The sequence below is a fragment of the Saimiri boliviensis genome, chromosome 19 (genome assembly GCF_048565385.1).
Source record: "Saimiri boliviensis isolate mSaiBol1 chromosome 19, mSaiBol1.pri, whole genome shotgun sequence".
In the NCBI taxonomy this organism is placed as follows: domain Eukaryota; kingdom Metazoa; phylum Chordata; class Mammalia; order Primates; family Cebidae; genus Saimiri; species Saimiri boliviensis.
Window position 1 is genome coordinate 12,159,443 of NC_133467.1, and position 15,036 is coordinate 12,174,478.

Genomic DNA, 15,036 nt, shown 5'->3' on the forward strand with positions numbered 1-15,036 from the left:
TGAAAAATGGGTCCAAATAGTATGCCCTGAGCTCATCTTTCAGTCGAATCTGAGGAGGATACTAAGTGCCACACATACTCACAAACATGTAGTTATGATAACATAAGGAAACTAAACAATCATTTTTCCTGATGACAGTGGGTGATTATTGGCTTCATATAATAGAAATAGAATTAGAAACTCTTGGCTGGGTGTGGTGGCTCATGCCTGTAATCCCAGCACTTTGGGAGGCTGAGGAGGGTGGATCACAAGATCGGGAGTTTGAGACCAGCCTGGCCAACATGGTGAAACTCCGTTTCCACTAAAGATACAAAAAATTGGCCAGGCGTGGTGATGTGTGCCTATAATCCCAGCTACTCTGGAGGCTGAGGCAGGAGAAGTGCTTGCACCCAGGAGGCAGAGGTTGCAGTGAGCCGAGATCGGGCCACTGCACTCCAGCCTGGGCAACAGAGCGAGACTCCATCTCAAAAAAAGAAAAAAGAAAAAGAAAAAGAAAAAAAAAAAAAAGAAAAGAAACCCAGACAATCAAACACTGTTGTGAGTGACAGAGCTGGTATCAACACTTGTTCTCTGTTCACGGACATCTTTTTTCTTGCTGTTATGTGTTATGTACGTTTTATCTGTACCCCTCCCAAGCCCTCTGCTCTTCTTTATATAAGCAGTCCTTGATTTATTTAATCTTTTCCACATGGATCATTTCAAAATCTGTGTTTTCAGTCCAGACTTCTCTCCTTGACTCTGGTTTGTTTTTGAGACAGTCTCACCCTGTTGCCCAGGCTGGAGTGCAGTGGCGCGATCTTGGCTCACTGCAACCTCCACCTCCTGGGTTCAAGCAATTCTCTTGCCTCAGCCTCTCAAGTAGCTAGGATTACAGGTGTCCGCCACCATGCCCGGCTAATATTTTGCATCTTTAGTAGAGATGGGTTTCACCATGTTGGCCAGGCTGGTCTCAAACTCTTGATCTCGTGATCCGCCTGCCTTGGCCTCCCAAAGTGCTGGGATTACAGGCATGAGCCACAGCGCCTGGCTCTGGTTTTAAATATACATGAGCTATGTGACAGCTCTACATGCACATCTATCAAGCACTTTCATCTCATCATGTTCAATGTGTCCAGGCCTCCCAGCCTGCAACTTTTCCTACATTCCTGGTCCCAGTTACTGGAATCATCATTTATTAAATTATCTAATCCAGAAACCTGAGACTCTTCTCTAAGTCTCTGTCTCTGCCCGTCTCTCACTCTCACTCTTGCTCTTGCTTTCTTGTCCTCTCTCGCTTGCCTCCACACCTCCCACATGCAATGGGGACCATGCTATATGGTTTCTCTTTGTACCTCTCTCTTGAATCTGTCTTCTCCTTTCCATCCATAAAGTTACTCTTCCATTACAGGCCTCTATACTCTCTCACCTAGACTACTGCAACAGCTTCTTAAATCATCTCCCTAGCTTCTACCTCTTGCCCTTCCAAGCACCCTCCACACACTGCCACCATAATCTGTCGGTATTATTATTGCTAAAGTCTTTCAAAATCTCCTCAATGTCCTAGAAGGTAAAGCCCAAACTCCTCAGTATAGTATCTGAGGCTTTACCCAACTTGACTTTTGAGTTTCCTCCCAGCCTCGTCTCCTGCCTCTGCACACTCTGTCTTCTGTTTGCAAGCTAAGCCAAGCCATTACTGAGACTACCTGCAGCTGCTAGGTACTCTCACCTCAAATCTCCATGTCTTTGTGTCCATATTACATTGTGTAGAATGTTTTCTCAAGCACAGTCAGCTTCACAAATTAATAGTCATCCTTTAAGAACTGGTTTACATATAATCATGGTGAACCAAGAATGGTGGAATCTACCACAATGGCAGAATTCATCACTGTCTCCCTACACCACCGTGTACATCCTCCATCATTACAATTAACAAGTTTTATTGTTTTTATCCACTGAAATAACTGTCTTTCTCATCAGACTGAGCTTGTGAGAGGAGGGACTTTGTTTTTGACCTTTCTTCCTCTAGACTCTAAAATTGTTTTTACAATGTCTAAATTCTATAAATGTAGAATAAATCGTTCTTTCAAAAGATAATCTTCAATTTTTTTTTCTTTGCCAAAGTATCACTCTGTCACCCTAGCTGGAGTGCAGTGACATGATCTCGGCTCACTGCAACGTCTGACTCCCAGATTCAAGCAATTCTTGTGCCTCAACCTCTCAAGTAGCTGGGATTACAGACACGCACCACCATACCCGGCCAATTTCTGTATTTTCAGTAGAGACTGGGTTTCACCATGTTGGCCAGGCTGGTCTCAAACTTCTGACCTCAGATGATCCACCTGCCTCAGCCTCCCAAATTGCTGGGATTACAGGGGTGAGTCAGCACTCTCAGGTGATGATCTTCAATCTTTTGGACTTTTATCAGTCGTAGAGTCTAACAAGGATTCGTTGAATGAATACATTACTGAACCCATCTGAAAACAGAAAAGTGGGGTTTGGCAGAAATTCCCTAGTGATTGTATTTCACAGCTACACACACTGCTGGTGTCAAGGGGCTTGCCTATGCTAGGGCTCGCCATTGACAAGACAGTCTTAAGGAGATATAAAAACAAGGCTCTGAATGTCCTTCCCTTCCTCATCCTCCCATTTCTCCATTCTTGTTTTTCCTTCTTACCTGTTCTGTCTTCAAACTTCCTAATAATTTGAGAAGGCTTTTAGCACCAGTTTCATGCCATAATAATATTGACTTGGCAACAAATGAAATCACTGCATACCCATACCAGTCTTCTCTCTGGAGAAGAGATGGCCCAATCCACATTTTACTTTCTCCCTCTTGCCTTAGTTGTCTTATGAATAAGGCCCTGTCCTATCCTCGAAGATCTGGTGGCAAAAGGTAGGAGGAAGGGGAAGATGGAGAAGGAGAAGGAAAAGAAAGGCACGAATAACACAAAAGTCACATCTGGTGCCCCTGAGTGGCTCAGATCTATTAACGATTGGGAAGATGAATGGTTTGCCTTATTTAAGGGACTCAAGGCCTTGGAGATATCCCTCGCAGAGACTCACCAGCATTGCTCATGTTGCCATGCTCTTCCTGACACAGTAATTTGTTAGGGGCAGAATTATCTCCAAGTCAACGGAACTTGATCCCTTGTGCACACATAAATGACACCTTCTCTAAGGGGTTCCAGATTCTATCAGGCAGTGATCTACTTACTTCTGGTGTAGACCTTAATCTGAAGAGAAGTCTTTATCTTACCTAATCTGCTGAATCCCCTTGGACATACAAGACTCCTCCTCTACTTAAGCCTTTAGTTCATAGTCTTTTATTTGACAAGTTCTTTGTAATTGTGCCCAAGATCTCTTGTCTGCTCCATCCTCTCCCATGCTAGGGTGACTTTTGCGTTGATAAACTCAGCTCCTAAGAGTCTTGTACATGATTACATTTGATGTGATTTTAATAAGCAACATCTCCTGGATATTCAGTCCATTTAAAATATCAACCTCGTGGCTTGAGCCTACGAGTTCAAGGCTACTGTGAGCTATGACGACATCACTGAACTTCAGCTTGGGCAACAGAGTGAAACCCCATCTTTAACAAATTAAAACTAAAACATTGGCCTTCAAGAGGCTTGAATTCCCTTCCTCTGAAGGCTCTTCAGATGCTTGGTTTTCTCATTAAACAACTTTTTGTTTTTCCTGCTCTTCCCTAATAGGAAGTAAATATTAAGATGAAAGACCAACAGCCCTGTATCCCTTAAAAATTTAGCCAAGAATTACTGAGAATAGAATTCTTCAGTGTCACACCCAGAGAATGCTTAAAGAATTTAAAAGTCTTGGGATTATAGGAAAGTTTATATAATGTCTAAAAGACATTCCCATGGGGGTGGGGTGAAAACTGGAAACTGGAAGGATTATTGTTAATAATGAATTGTCAACAAATCACTTACATTTGAAAAAGTGCATACTTTCTTTAGCACATATAAAGACCAAATACTGCATTTTAAAGTGATTTTAGTGAGAAGCAATTCTTTCTTTACATCTTGATGTTTTATGTATCACAAGATGAGTTTGTAGCTTACCCTACTTTTTCAATCTGTTATCAGTTACCTTATTCATCAGTTAGTTTAACATACACACATCTTAAGAGAGTTCAGGGTGAAGCACTGCATGGTTCTATAATGTCATATTATTCCTTGAATTATCAACTCTTTTGCAAAATAAATAGAGTTGTGGTCTCCTCCTAAAATAACGGCATATACAGTAGTCATATATACCCACATTCCTTAAGGCGGAATGCTTTCAGACTGTTTTCAATCCAGCTGTGTACACCTACTCTTGAGTCCTAATTGCTGCCCCACCATCTTTCCCACAGCTCAAAAAGGCTGACTACTGAAGCCATTAACAACCAAATGGGGTCACCCTAAAAATGGTAGGGATAAAAAGCCAGCATCACTGGCCAAAGCTTGAACGGTTAGATCCCTGACCCTTTCATGACCTTCTAGTTCCCAAAGGAAAAGGGCATCAGATATCTCCCAGATGTGTGGTAATAAGAGTTACCTTATTGGTAGGGTGGTTGCTAAAAACCTAAATTGCCAGGACCTTCCCCTGGCAATTCTGATTTAGAAGAGATGGGGCTCAGGAGTCTGTGTATTTTCCAAGTGCCCCAGATAATTATCATCAAGCAAATACAGAAAATATTGGGGCCAGGATGCAGTGCCTCACATCTACAATCTAGCACTTTGGGAGGCCAAGGCGGGTGGATCACTTGAGTAAGGGAGTTCAAGACCAGCCTGGCCAATATGGGGAAACCTCATCTCCACTAAAAATACAAAAAAAATTAGCCAGCTGTGGTGGTGTGCACCTGTAATCCCAGTGACTCAGGAGGCTGAGGCACGAGAATTGCTCGAATCTAGGAGGAAGAGTTCGCAGTGATCTGAGATCACGCCACTACATTCCAGCCTGGGCAACAGAGTAAGACTCTGTCTCAAAAACAAACAAAAAATTAGTTTCTAAATGAAATAGAGCTGCATTCACATCTCAGATCTGATATTTACTAGATCTGATCTGGTATGCAAAACTTTGGGCATTTCTTTTACCCAAGTGCACAGTTACCCTGGAAATGACAGCAGGTCTCTTTGGCAAAAATTAGGAAGAATATTCACGGTAAATACTTGCAAAATATTGCAAGATTCTTCAAAATAGGTAAAATGCTTTTTTATTTCAGAGCTACTAGGTCTGGCTCAGGGCTGAAAATTGGATGAGGGGCCTGATTCTCTACCGTGACGGCTCATCTTAGGCTCCTATTCCTTTATTCATTCACTCAACAAATAGTTATTGGGCATGTCTATGTGACACAAACTCTTCCAGGTGTTTGGGATGCATCACTGAATGAAACAGTCTAAAATCCTTGCCATCACAGGGCTTATACTCTCCAGCAGAATGTTACTGAATGACCATACATTTTTTAAGGAACCTCTTGATCAATAACCACCACAAAGAATCTGTGGGTTAGATCACTGAGATAACCACATGGGCCGAGCTGCCTATTAGAATAACTACTCTTGTTTTGTTTTTGGTGGTTAACATGCCCTCCAATAGAAATCAGAGCCAATTTCAACTACAGCACATCTTTTTCAGCATTTGTGATTGTCCTCATTGTGCCACTACTGCTAACGCCTCCTCTAGTGAGTGAGTGTTGTCATAGACACTGCCATGCATGATCTCTCATTGCTCCTGAGCTTCAGAGTTTTCCTCCAAGATGAAAAGTTTTGGGCTGGTCGTAGTGGCTCACACCTGTAATCCTAGCATTTGGGAGACCAAGGCAGTTGGATCGCTTGAGTCCAGGAGTTTGAGACCAGCCTGGGCAACATAGTGAGACCCCATCGCTATTAAAAAATGATTTTTAAAATTAAATGTGCATATATATTATATTTAATTATATATTATATTTACTTTAAGAAATTAAATGTATATATATTATATATTTACAATTTAAATGTATATATATTATACATTTACTTTTTAAAATTAAATGTACATTGCAGGGCACAGTGGCTCATGCCTGTAATTCCAACACTTTGGGAGGCCAAGGTGGGCAGATCACCTGAGGTCAGGAGTTCGAGACCAACCTGACCAACATGGAGAAATCCCATCTCTACTAAAAATACAAAATTAGCTGGGCATGGTGGTGCATAGTTGTAACCCCAGCTACTCAGGAGGCTGAGGCAGGAGAATCGCTTGAACCCAGGAGACAGTGGAGGTTGTGGTGAGCCAAGATCACAACACTGCACTCCAGCCTGGGCAACAAGAGCAAAATTTCGTTTCAAAAAAAAATTAAATATATATTATATATAATTAAATATAAATTTAGAAATATAGATATATACATAAAGAAAAGTTCTGGGTGGAGGATCTGATTGCTGAGTCCACAACATGTACCTGGAAGATACATGTTGTGAGATATAATATTTGGAGGCAATCATTTACTACAAGAGATGAATTTATTAGTATTTAACAAGGCTTCAAAAGTACTCAAAACGGAACAGGCCTAAGAGTTAATAAGTAGTTTTGGTTTTAAGACAGCAAAATCCTGTCTTAAAAAAAAGAAAAAAAAAGTCGGGAGGAGACCAGAGTGAAGTAGAAAACAACTTTGCATTATCAATGGAAAAGCATGTACAGCGGAGCAGATTCCCTGTCCCCTCAGCCTCAAGGGTAATCATGGACAGGTAATCACGTCCTTACTGCCAGCGCCAGGAGAGGAACTGTCTGGCTCCCCCGGGCATCCATGGGGAGACAGTCCCTTCAAGTCTCACACAATAATTTTTCACTCCAAATAGGAAAGATGGTCAGAGAGTGAGTGACCAGAGGGTTTTGAGATACACACACTTATCTTTATGTTAACTGAATTCTGTGCTTAGTCATATGCACCTAAGTTTAACAGGAAAAAGAACTACATGGTGTTTTACTGGGTGCTTGGACAACACTTGCTTATATATTTTTCCTGCTCTTCTCTTTATCCCTCTGTCACTTTGTTTAAATGGGTCACTCAATACCCAATGGAGAGCGAGTGCCCTTTCCAGGCTCATGTAAAGATGATGCCCTCTGCTGCACAGTGGTGAATATTACATTTTTTCTTCTCAAAACCCCACTCTGTAATTTGAAGGTTTTGTTTCTGTTTTTTTTTTTTTGTTTCTGTTTTTCCCCAAACATAATCTTCAGTTCGTTTTATTTTCCAAAGTAATTAGGATGACTGTCAGAGTGTTCACACCTGCTGTGACATGAGGCGTACAGAAAGGCCCTTATCATCCAAACAGTAGGTCTGTCTATTCCACCGGCGTAACTGGCCTTACCCATGATTCTTTGCGGCTCTGTAGGCCCCTGCTAATATGATTTTACCTGGAAGATACATGTTGTGAGATATAGTATTTGGAGGCAATCATTTACTACAAGAGATGAATTTATTAGTATGTAACAAGGCTTCAAAAGTACTCAAAACGGAACAGGCCTAAGAGTTAATAAGCAGTTTTGGTATTTCTTCAGCTTTCATCTTTGTGGAGAAATAGTATCTTGAAATACTAATATTTGGGTTTTGCTTCCCAACCCTTGTATATGACTTTTCCTCAATTTAGTCAAAGATCCTGCATCAAGATAAGGCCAGATTATAACAGCAAAAACCAAAAAGTCAATTTTAGGTTAAAAAATATAAAATATACTCTTAATATCAAAAACAGTGAGGTGTCTCCAGGCATGGTGGCTCACAGCTATAATCCCAGCACTTTGAAAGGCTAAGGCTAGCGGATCACTTGAGCCCAGGAGTTCAAGACAAGCCTGGGCAACATGGCAAGACCCAGTTTTTACAAAAATCAAAAAGAAAGAAAATTAGCTGGGTATGGTGGTGCCACTTATAACCCAGTTACTGGGGGTGGGGTGTGCGGGAGCTGAGGTAGGAGAATTGCTTGAGCCAGGGAGGTCGAGGCTACAGTGAGCTAAGATAGCACCACTGCATTCCAGCCTGGGTGACAGCAAAACCCTGTCTAAAAAAAAAAAAAAGAGGAGGCCAGAGTGAAGTAGAAAACAACTTTGCATTATCAATGGAAAAGCATGTACAGAGGAGCAGATTCCCTGTCCCCTCAGCCTCAAGGGTACTAGAGGAGGCTCCACAGAGCCAAAGGAAGGAGGAGCTGCAAGGCTGGGCCAAGGCAAGTGCATCCACGGTTGTGGGGGAGAAACAAGGGGCTGCGAGCCAGAGGTGACAACCAGGAAAAGGGCAGAACCTATAGGGGACGCTGCAGAGCTCCACTGGTCCCCAGGATCAGAGAGATGCACAGAAGCTGAACCGCACCTGAGGCCTATTTTATTTCCATACGAAGGACCCCTGTCCATCTCCAGTGAGGATTAGCATTGCTGTCTGATCGTCCCAGCGATGCTGGTGTCCGCTTTCTGTGGAAGCTGCCTGCTGGTCACACGGTGAACGTCCGGCACACGCAGGCCATCCCACAATCTGAGACGTGACTGAGCCCCCTCTAAATGACATTGGGAAGGACGCTCCACCCCCACAATAACTCAGAATGTCCATCAACTCCCAAAACCAGGGGGTAAAGGTCCCTGACAACCAAACAACTCATGCCTGAAACAAAAGATGCCTTTGTTCTAGGAACCAGAATTAAAAAACGAAACAAGGATGATAACTCTCTAGAATCCCTGCCCCCGCCCTCCTCTGTCCTAACTGGTTCCAGATGAGTCTACTGCTTGGAAATCAATAAGATATGTACAGAGCAGTGGGCTGAAAGGCCCAAAAGAAGAATTTGCCAGACTCTACACTCAAGGAGACTGGGCTGAAGGAAGCCTGGAAGCAGACGAGCCTCTGAGCTCTCACTACGTGCAGCGTGTTGCTTTGCTCTATTAAACCCTGCAGAGGGTGGGGCACAATGACTCACACCTGTAATCGCAGCATTTTGGGAGGCAGAAGCAGGCAGATCACTTGAGCCCAGGAGCTCAAGACCAGCTGGGGCAACATAGGGAAAACTAATCTCTACAAAACATAAACAATTAGCTGGGCATGGCATGATGGCTTGCACCTGCAGACCTAGCTACTCGGGAGGCTGAGGTGGGAAGATTGCTTGAGCCCAGGAGACTGAGGCTGCAGTGAGTGGTGACTGCATCATTGCACTCCAACTGGGCAACTGAGTGAGAACCTGTCTAAAAAGAAAAAAAACCAAAAATCCTGCAAAAGAAGTTACCTTCAAGGGTCTGATGTTTTATTTGATAAATCACAAAGTAATCAAAGGAAAGACCTCAAGAATATTCTAGGAGTTCTCTAGAGCCAAAAAACCGTCTCTTAAACATGAGCGTTGAAGAGGTCCAGACCAAGAAAGAATGAAGAGGTGGTTATTATCATGGGTACGTTATTATGTACTAAATATGACTAGTGGTAGGCATTCTATGTGCTGGGTGAAGGATATTTATAAAAAGGCCTAAAAGCAGGATACCAGGAATTTATTTTAATGTTCTCACGGGAGGAGAAAGGGATGCAGAGACGTGTGGGGCATGCAGGTTACTGTTGCTGGAATTGAGGAGAGAGGGGAGGGGAAGGAAATACTTGGGGAGCTGAGAGTGAGGGTCACAGTTGCAGGTCTTGTTTCATTCTCCTGTCCTCTGCACACTGTTCAGGAAATGAGACTGAGAGAACCAAATGGGAAGGAGGTTTTGCCTGTCCCAGAGAAGTCTGATGCCTCACGATGGCACGCCCCTGAAGGAAGGATGCAGGATTCTCCTGTCTGGCAGCTCCACCTCCCACAACTTCTCATCCAGATGTCCTGCTGTATGCAGACAATAGAGAACCAATTGCGGCACATCCAGGTTCAGGCCTTAACAAAAATGTAGCAGTACCACCAAAAGGAGAAGCCGTAGATCCAGATCATCAAAATGGCACTGAAGGTCACATGCCAGCAGAAGAAGGTGGTGACAAACATCATGTCATTTCTGTCATCATCCATCCATTGATAGCCAGAGATTGGTTTGAACAGCATAAAGCCTATGTGCATTAGCCAAGAGCCTGTGACTGTATATAGAAAGGCTTTCATGATCCAGATCAGTGGCTTGTTGGGAGCCCACAGCTCTGCGGTCACCACCAGAGTCAGCAGGAACATGGCCTGTGTGAGCAGCACGTGAGACTGAAGCTCCACTCCTTCTGTGTCCTGCAGGTGAGACACCATCAGGGGCAGAAATATGAACATGCCCAGAGCTTGGGCACCTTGCTCCACAGCAGCATGTCTCTTCGGCAACAGGTTCTGGCTCACCACATCTACACACCCACCCAGCAAGAAAGTCATATAGAGAGTGAGATGCTGCCACTGTTTGCGGAACATGAAGTTTCTCTGATGATACATCTTGCTGATAAGTATGAACTGTCTAGGAACACTGTGCAACTCTTGGGCTACTAAAATGCAGGCACTCAGTATCTTCAGCAACCCAATGTAGGATATTTGCCGTAGCTTTGCCCATCTTCCTTTGCTCCAGGGATGGCGTGGTGGATACTGGACAGGGTCATTGCATATCAAGGCTCTGGAGACAAGTCGTGCATGATAAAGTCCATAGAAGAAGAAAGACAGCCCTGGGTACAGATGACCCTCAAAGCCTCCCATTGAACTGAAAGTAGGTCTGGTCAAAGGCAGAAGCAAAAGGCTCAGGAATGGCCATTCACTCAGGGCCACCTCAGGCTCTAGAATGTGGAGGGAGCCTCCTGAGGCTTACTTATATTCTCTATCCAGCCCACTGAATCCACATACAGAAGGGAAATGGATTTGGAGGAGGTCCAAACCTATGGTGGGGTGGGTGTCATGGTTTCCGTCTGGTCTGCTGCTCTGGTTCATTGGTAATCAGCTAACCGTTGACAAACAATAAAATAAGTATTTTCTCCAGCATAATGCTTGAGTGTCTGCTATTCTCAGAGACTCTACTAGAGGGTCTCCCTGCTTGTCTCTCCTCCCACTAGCCCTTGACCCCATTACTACCTTCCTTACCTTCCTCCTGTACTAGTCTGTTCAGGCTGCTATAACAAAATACCATAAACCTGTGGCTTATAAACACCAGAAATTTGGCTAGATACAGTGACTCATGCCTGTAATTCCAGCATTTGGGGAGGCTGAGGCGGGAGGATTGCTTGAGCCCAGGAGTTCAAGACCAGTCTGAGTAACATGGTGAGATCTCACATCTACCAATTAAAAAAAAATTATTTAAAAATTAGCTGGGTGCAGTGGTGTGCACGTGTAGTCTCAGCTATTCTGGAGGCCAAGGCAGGAGGATGCTTTTAGTCCAGGAGGTCAAGGCTGTAGAGAACCATGATCAAATCTTGTGGCCTTTCATTAGTCTTACAAAGGTAGTTTCAGGCCAAGCATGGTAGCTCATGCTTGTAATCCCAGTGCTTTGGGAGGCCGAGGTGGGCGGATCACTTGAGGTCAGGAGTTTGAGACCAGCCTGGCCAACATGGTTAAACCCCATCTCTACTAAAAATATAAAAATTAGCCAGGTGTGATGGCATGTGCCTGTAATCCCAGCTACTCTGGAGGCTGAAGCAGGAGAATCACTTGAACCCAGGAGATGGAGGTTGCAGTGAGCAAAGATCGTGTCACTGCATTCCAGCCTGGGCAGCTGAGCAAGACTCCACCTCAAAACAACAACAATAACAAGTTATTTATCTTCTCTAAGACTCAATCACCTCATATGTAAATGAGGAATTACGGGGATTCCACAAAATATTGTATTTTAAAGCAAGTTATAAATATAAATACCGAGCCAGCCTTGGTGGTGTGCGCCTGTAGTCCCAGCTGCTTAAGAGGCTGAGGTGGGAGGATTGTTTGAGTTCAAGACTGCAGTGAACTATGATCATGTCACTGCACTCCAGCCTGGGTGAAAGAGTGAGACTCCATCTCAAAAACAAAACAAAACAAATGCCAAAATCTAAATAAATAAATAAATCCTTTTATATTAAATCCATGTATTATATTACATTATATGCCAGCTATATTAAATGTATAATAAGTACATATAAAATAAATATATTAAATAAATAAATACTTTGTTAGTCTTAGGACCGGATGAGGCCAGTAAAGCTAATTTCTTCCAAATTCCTGTTTTTCTTTTTACAGATGAAGAAGCTGAAGCCCACAGAAAAGTGACTCACAGGATGTCACACGTTAGCAAGTTAGTTGTTAACAAAACATATGCTGAGATGCTCAGTCTCAAGACAGCTGTCAACAAGAAATACAAGAACACCTCACCTAGCTCAGCACAAGGCACAGAAGTTAAGTGGGCCAGGGCTGTCACTGCAGTCTTCGAGAGCCCTTCTTCCCAGGGAACCCACAAATTCCCGGGAGAGCCTAGCACTCGGGCAGGCCTACGCTCTGGATCTTGCTCTTCGGTCCCACACTGTCTAACCTCTCAGTAATACTGCCAGGAGTAGAGACCAGAACTGGGGAAGAAGGTGAGTCAGCACCAAAGAACAGCAACCGTCTCTGCGAGGTGTCTCACACGAACAGATACCCAGTGCTGTGTTGTGTAAATCCTGAAGTCTAGAACACAACTGAAAAAGGCTCGAAGCACATCTCCAGTTGTTTTGAAAGCAGAAGGGAAGAGGCTGGTCAACATGGGGTCCAGAAACACAGATATTTAAAAGTAAGAATTTATCTGACTTTATCCAGTATGGCCCAAAGAGAAAGATGTTATTTGGGAGAAAAAAAAGCAATTATTAAAGAAGTGAAATCTTTTTGGAGAAGAGACACTTTGTCTAGCTTTTCCTTTACCTGCTGTATTTTTCCTATGCATTTACCCAGTTATCTATATTCTGAGTCCATGTTCACCAGGAGGTACTAGTTACGTTGTCCCTAGGAATCCTGATCCCAGAGCATGGGGAAGAGGAAAGTGTGGATGGGTGTGTGTGTGTGCTTGTGTGGGTGGTGTGCATGGGGGATGCGGGTCTTCCCAGCAGGCATGAGTATTTCAGTCATGGAAATACATCTCCTTCAATGTTAATGAATAAATAGGCCTTCTGGTTTATCTATTAGTATCAGTCAGTCCTTCAGAACCCTGATCAAATGATAAAATTGGGTTTCTGGATCTGTAAAGCTGAGGTTCGGGTCCTGCCCAGATTCATCCTGCCTTCTGTGATCCCCACATCCCACCCCTCTTTCTGCCATTTCAGCTACAACAGTATCTAATACTGTTCACATCACTTACTTGCAAAACATGTGGGAATGTGAGAGGTGGTCTGGCAGCTGCAGCTGCAGAGAGAATTGGAACCTCTGGCATAAGTGGTCATGGTTGTCCATATTACCTTAATGAGCAGAAATATGCTAAAGAAGTTTGACCCTACGGGACATCAGACTTGCTCAGCCCATCCTTATTGTTCTGTTTTATTTTTTTTACTTGGAATTCCAAAATCATGCTCAAGCCATCCTCCTGGATTCTCCCCAGATAACAAATACTCCTGATACTGAAGCACCATTAGGAAATGCTTCAAGATGGTCCTGATCTAACAATTGCAACCTCTCCTCTGAGGGTCTCTTATATTTCCTGTCTCTTCTGTCTGCTACCCCTCAGAGACTCTGTAACCAAAGTCTTCAATCTGTGAGCCATGAGGCCTTTTCACCAGCCATGCCCTTTGGAATCTAGTCTTATCAAGGTCTTTGATCATGCTGTGTGAGGCAATCATGGTAGCATCCCCCATAAAGGGAACAAGTTTGACTCTTTTCTTCATATCTTAAATTACTACCAGGTTATTAAAGATAAAATCTGCCTGGTACAGTGGCTCACATCAACAATCCCAGCGGTTAGGGAGTGGGAAGCAGGAGGATTGCTTGAAGCCAATAGTTCGAGGCCAGCCTGGACAAAAAAAGCAAAGCCCCATCTCTATAAAAATAAAATAAATAAAAATTAAAAATTAGCCAGGCATCGTTACACTAGTCTGTAGTCCTAGGAGGCTGAGGTAGGAGGATCCCTTGAGTCCAGGTGTCCAAGGCTGTAGTAAGCCATGATCCTGCCACTGAACTCCAGCCTGGGTGACGGTGAAACCCAGTCTCAATAAATAAATTAATTAAGAGAGATAAAAATAACTTGAAAGAAAATAAGTTACATATTTATGTGTAAAAGAAACACCCCAGAAACCTTAACCTACTCCACTGCAATTCAACAAATATTTCTTAACCACCTGTAATCAGTCAGATCCTATGCTAAAAGCTGGCACTATAAAGACACAGAAAATATGTTACCCAGCCTTAAGGAATTGAAAAGCAGGACCTTTTGAATTCCTTAAGGCTGGGTAACATATTTTATGTATCTTTGTAATAGTAGCTTTCAAAGTATGGTCCATGGGCTACCAGTGTCCCCTGGGAACTTGTTAGAAATGTAGAACCCCAGGCCCCATCCCAGACCTACAGAATCTGAATTTTACCAAATCCCTAGTTGATCTGTATATATATAAACTTTGAAAAGGACTGATTAGCAGAAAACACTGAATTAAAATCATCTTGTATTAAATTTTATAACGGTGGTGTTTGAAAAAAAGCGCAGTGGGAACACAGACGAGGATGTGGCTAATTTTGGTGGGGGACAGTTAGGGAAATCCCTATGGAGCAGTAGACATTTGTATTGAAATTTAAGTTGAACAGGCCAACAACTTGGGGGTGCGGAGCAGGGGAGAGTAGGAGCATTCTGGTTGGGAGGTGGGAGGCAGGCCCCCTGGAGAGCCAGCCTAGGACAGAGGGAACAAGATCTCACCCAGGGATGTCAGTGCCACGCTCCCCTTAGCACTGACACAGATGAGACTCTGGAGTCTCATGATCCTTGTCCCCAGACTTCCACACTAGGAGCTGATCAGTGTGTGGACAGAGAGAGGGCTCTTCCCAGCTCCTCACCCTCAATGACCTGTCAGGCATGAGGGGCTGATGTTTGCAGCCAGCAAAGGATGCCGAATCTCAGATCTCGTGCCAGGCCACCTGGCCCCTGGCAGTAACTCTGCAGAGCGACCTTGGTAAGAAGTAGATGCACAGATTCCCACAGATT

At 43.6% G+C, this 15,036-nt stretch overlaps 1 protein-coding gene and 1 long non-coding RNA gene across 3 annotated transcripts in view; one reads left to right on the plus strand and one right to left on the minus strand.

Annotated features, from left to right (window-relative positions):
- LOC141582233 (uncharacterized) overlaps positions 1-14,221 on the plus strand; it is an 81,173-nt gene extending 66,952 nt beyond the window's left edge. For both annotated transcript variants that reach the window (XR_012515037.1, XR_012515039.1), the window contains one exon: positions 12,126-14,221. This is a non-coding gene — a long non-coding RNA (uncharacterized LOC141582233). The remainder of the gene's footprint in view (positions 1-12,125) is intronic.
- On the minus strand, positions 8,881-11,961 carry LOC141582232 (transmembrane epididymal protein 1-like). Its single transcript, XM_074389889.1, has one exon. The coding sequence runs from the start codon at positions 10,620-10,622 to the stop codon at positions 9,840-9,842; it is 783 nt and encodes a 260-aa protein (XP_074245990.1). The 5' UTR covers positions 10,623-11,961; the 3' UTR covers positions 8,881-9,839.
- Positions 14,222-15,036: the final 815 nt, after the last annotated feature.

Excerpts from the sequence above, each read along its gene's own strand:
- LOC141582232 (XM_074389889.1), bottom strand. The coding sequence starts at position 10,622 with ATGGGAGGCTTTGAGGGTCATCTGTACCCAGGGCTGTCTTTCTTCTTC.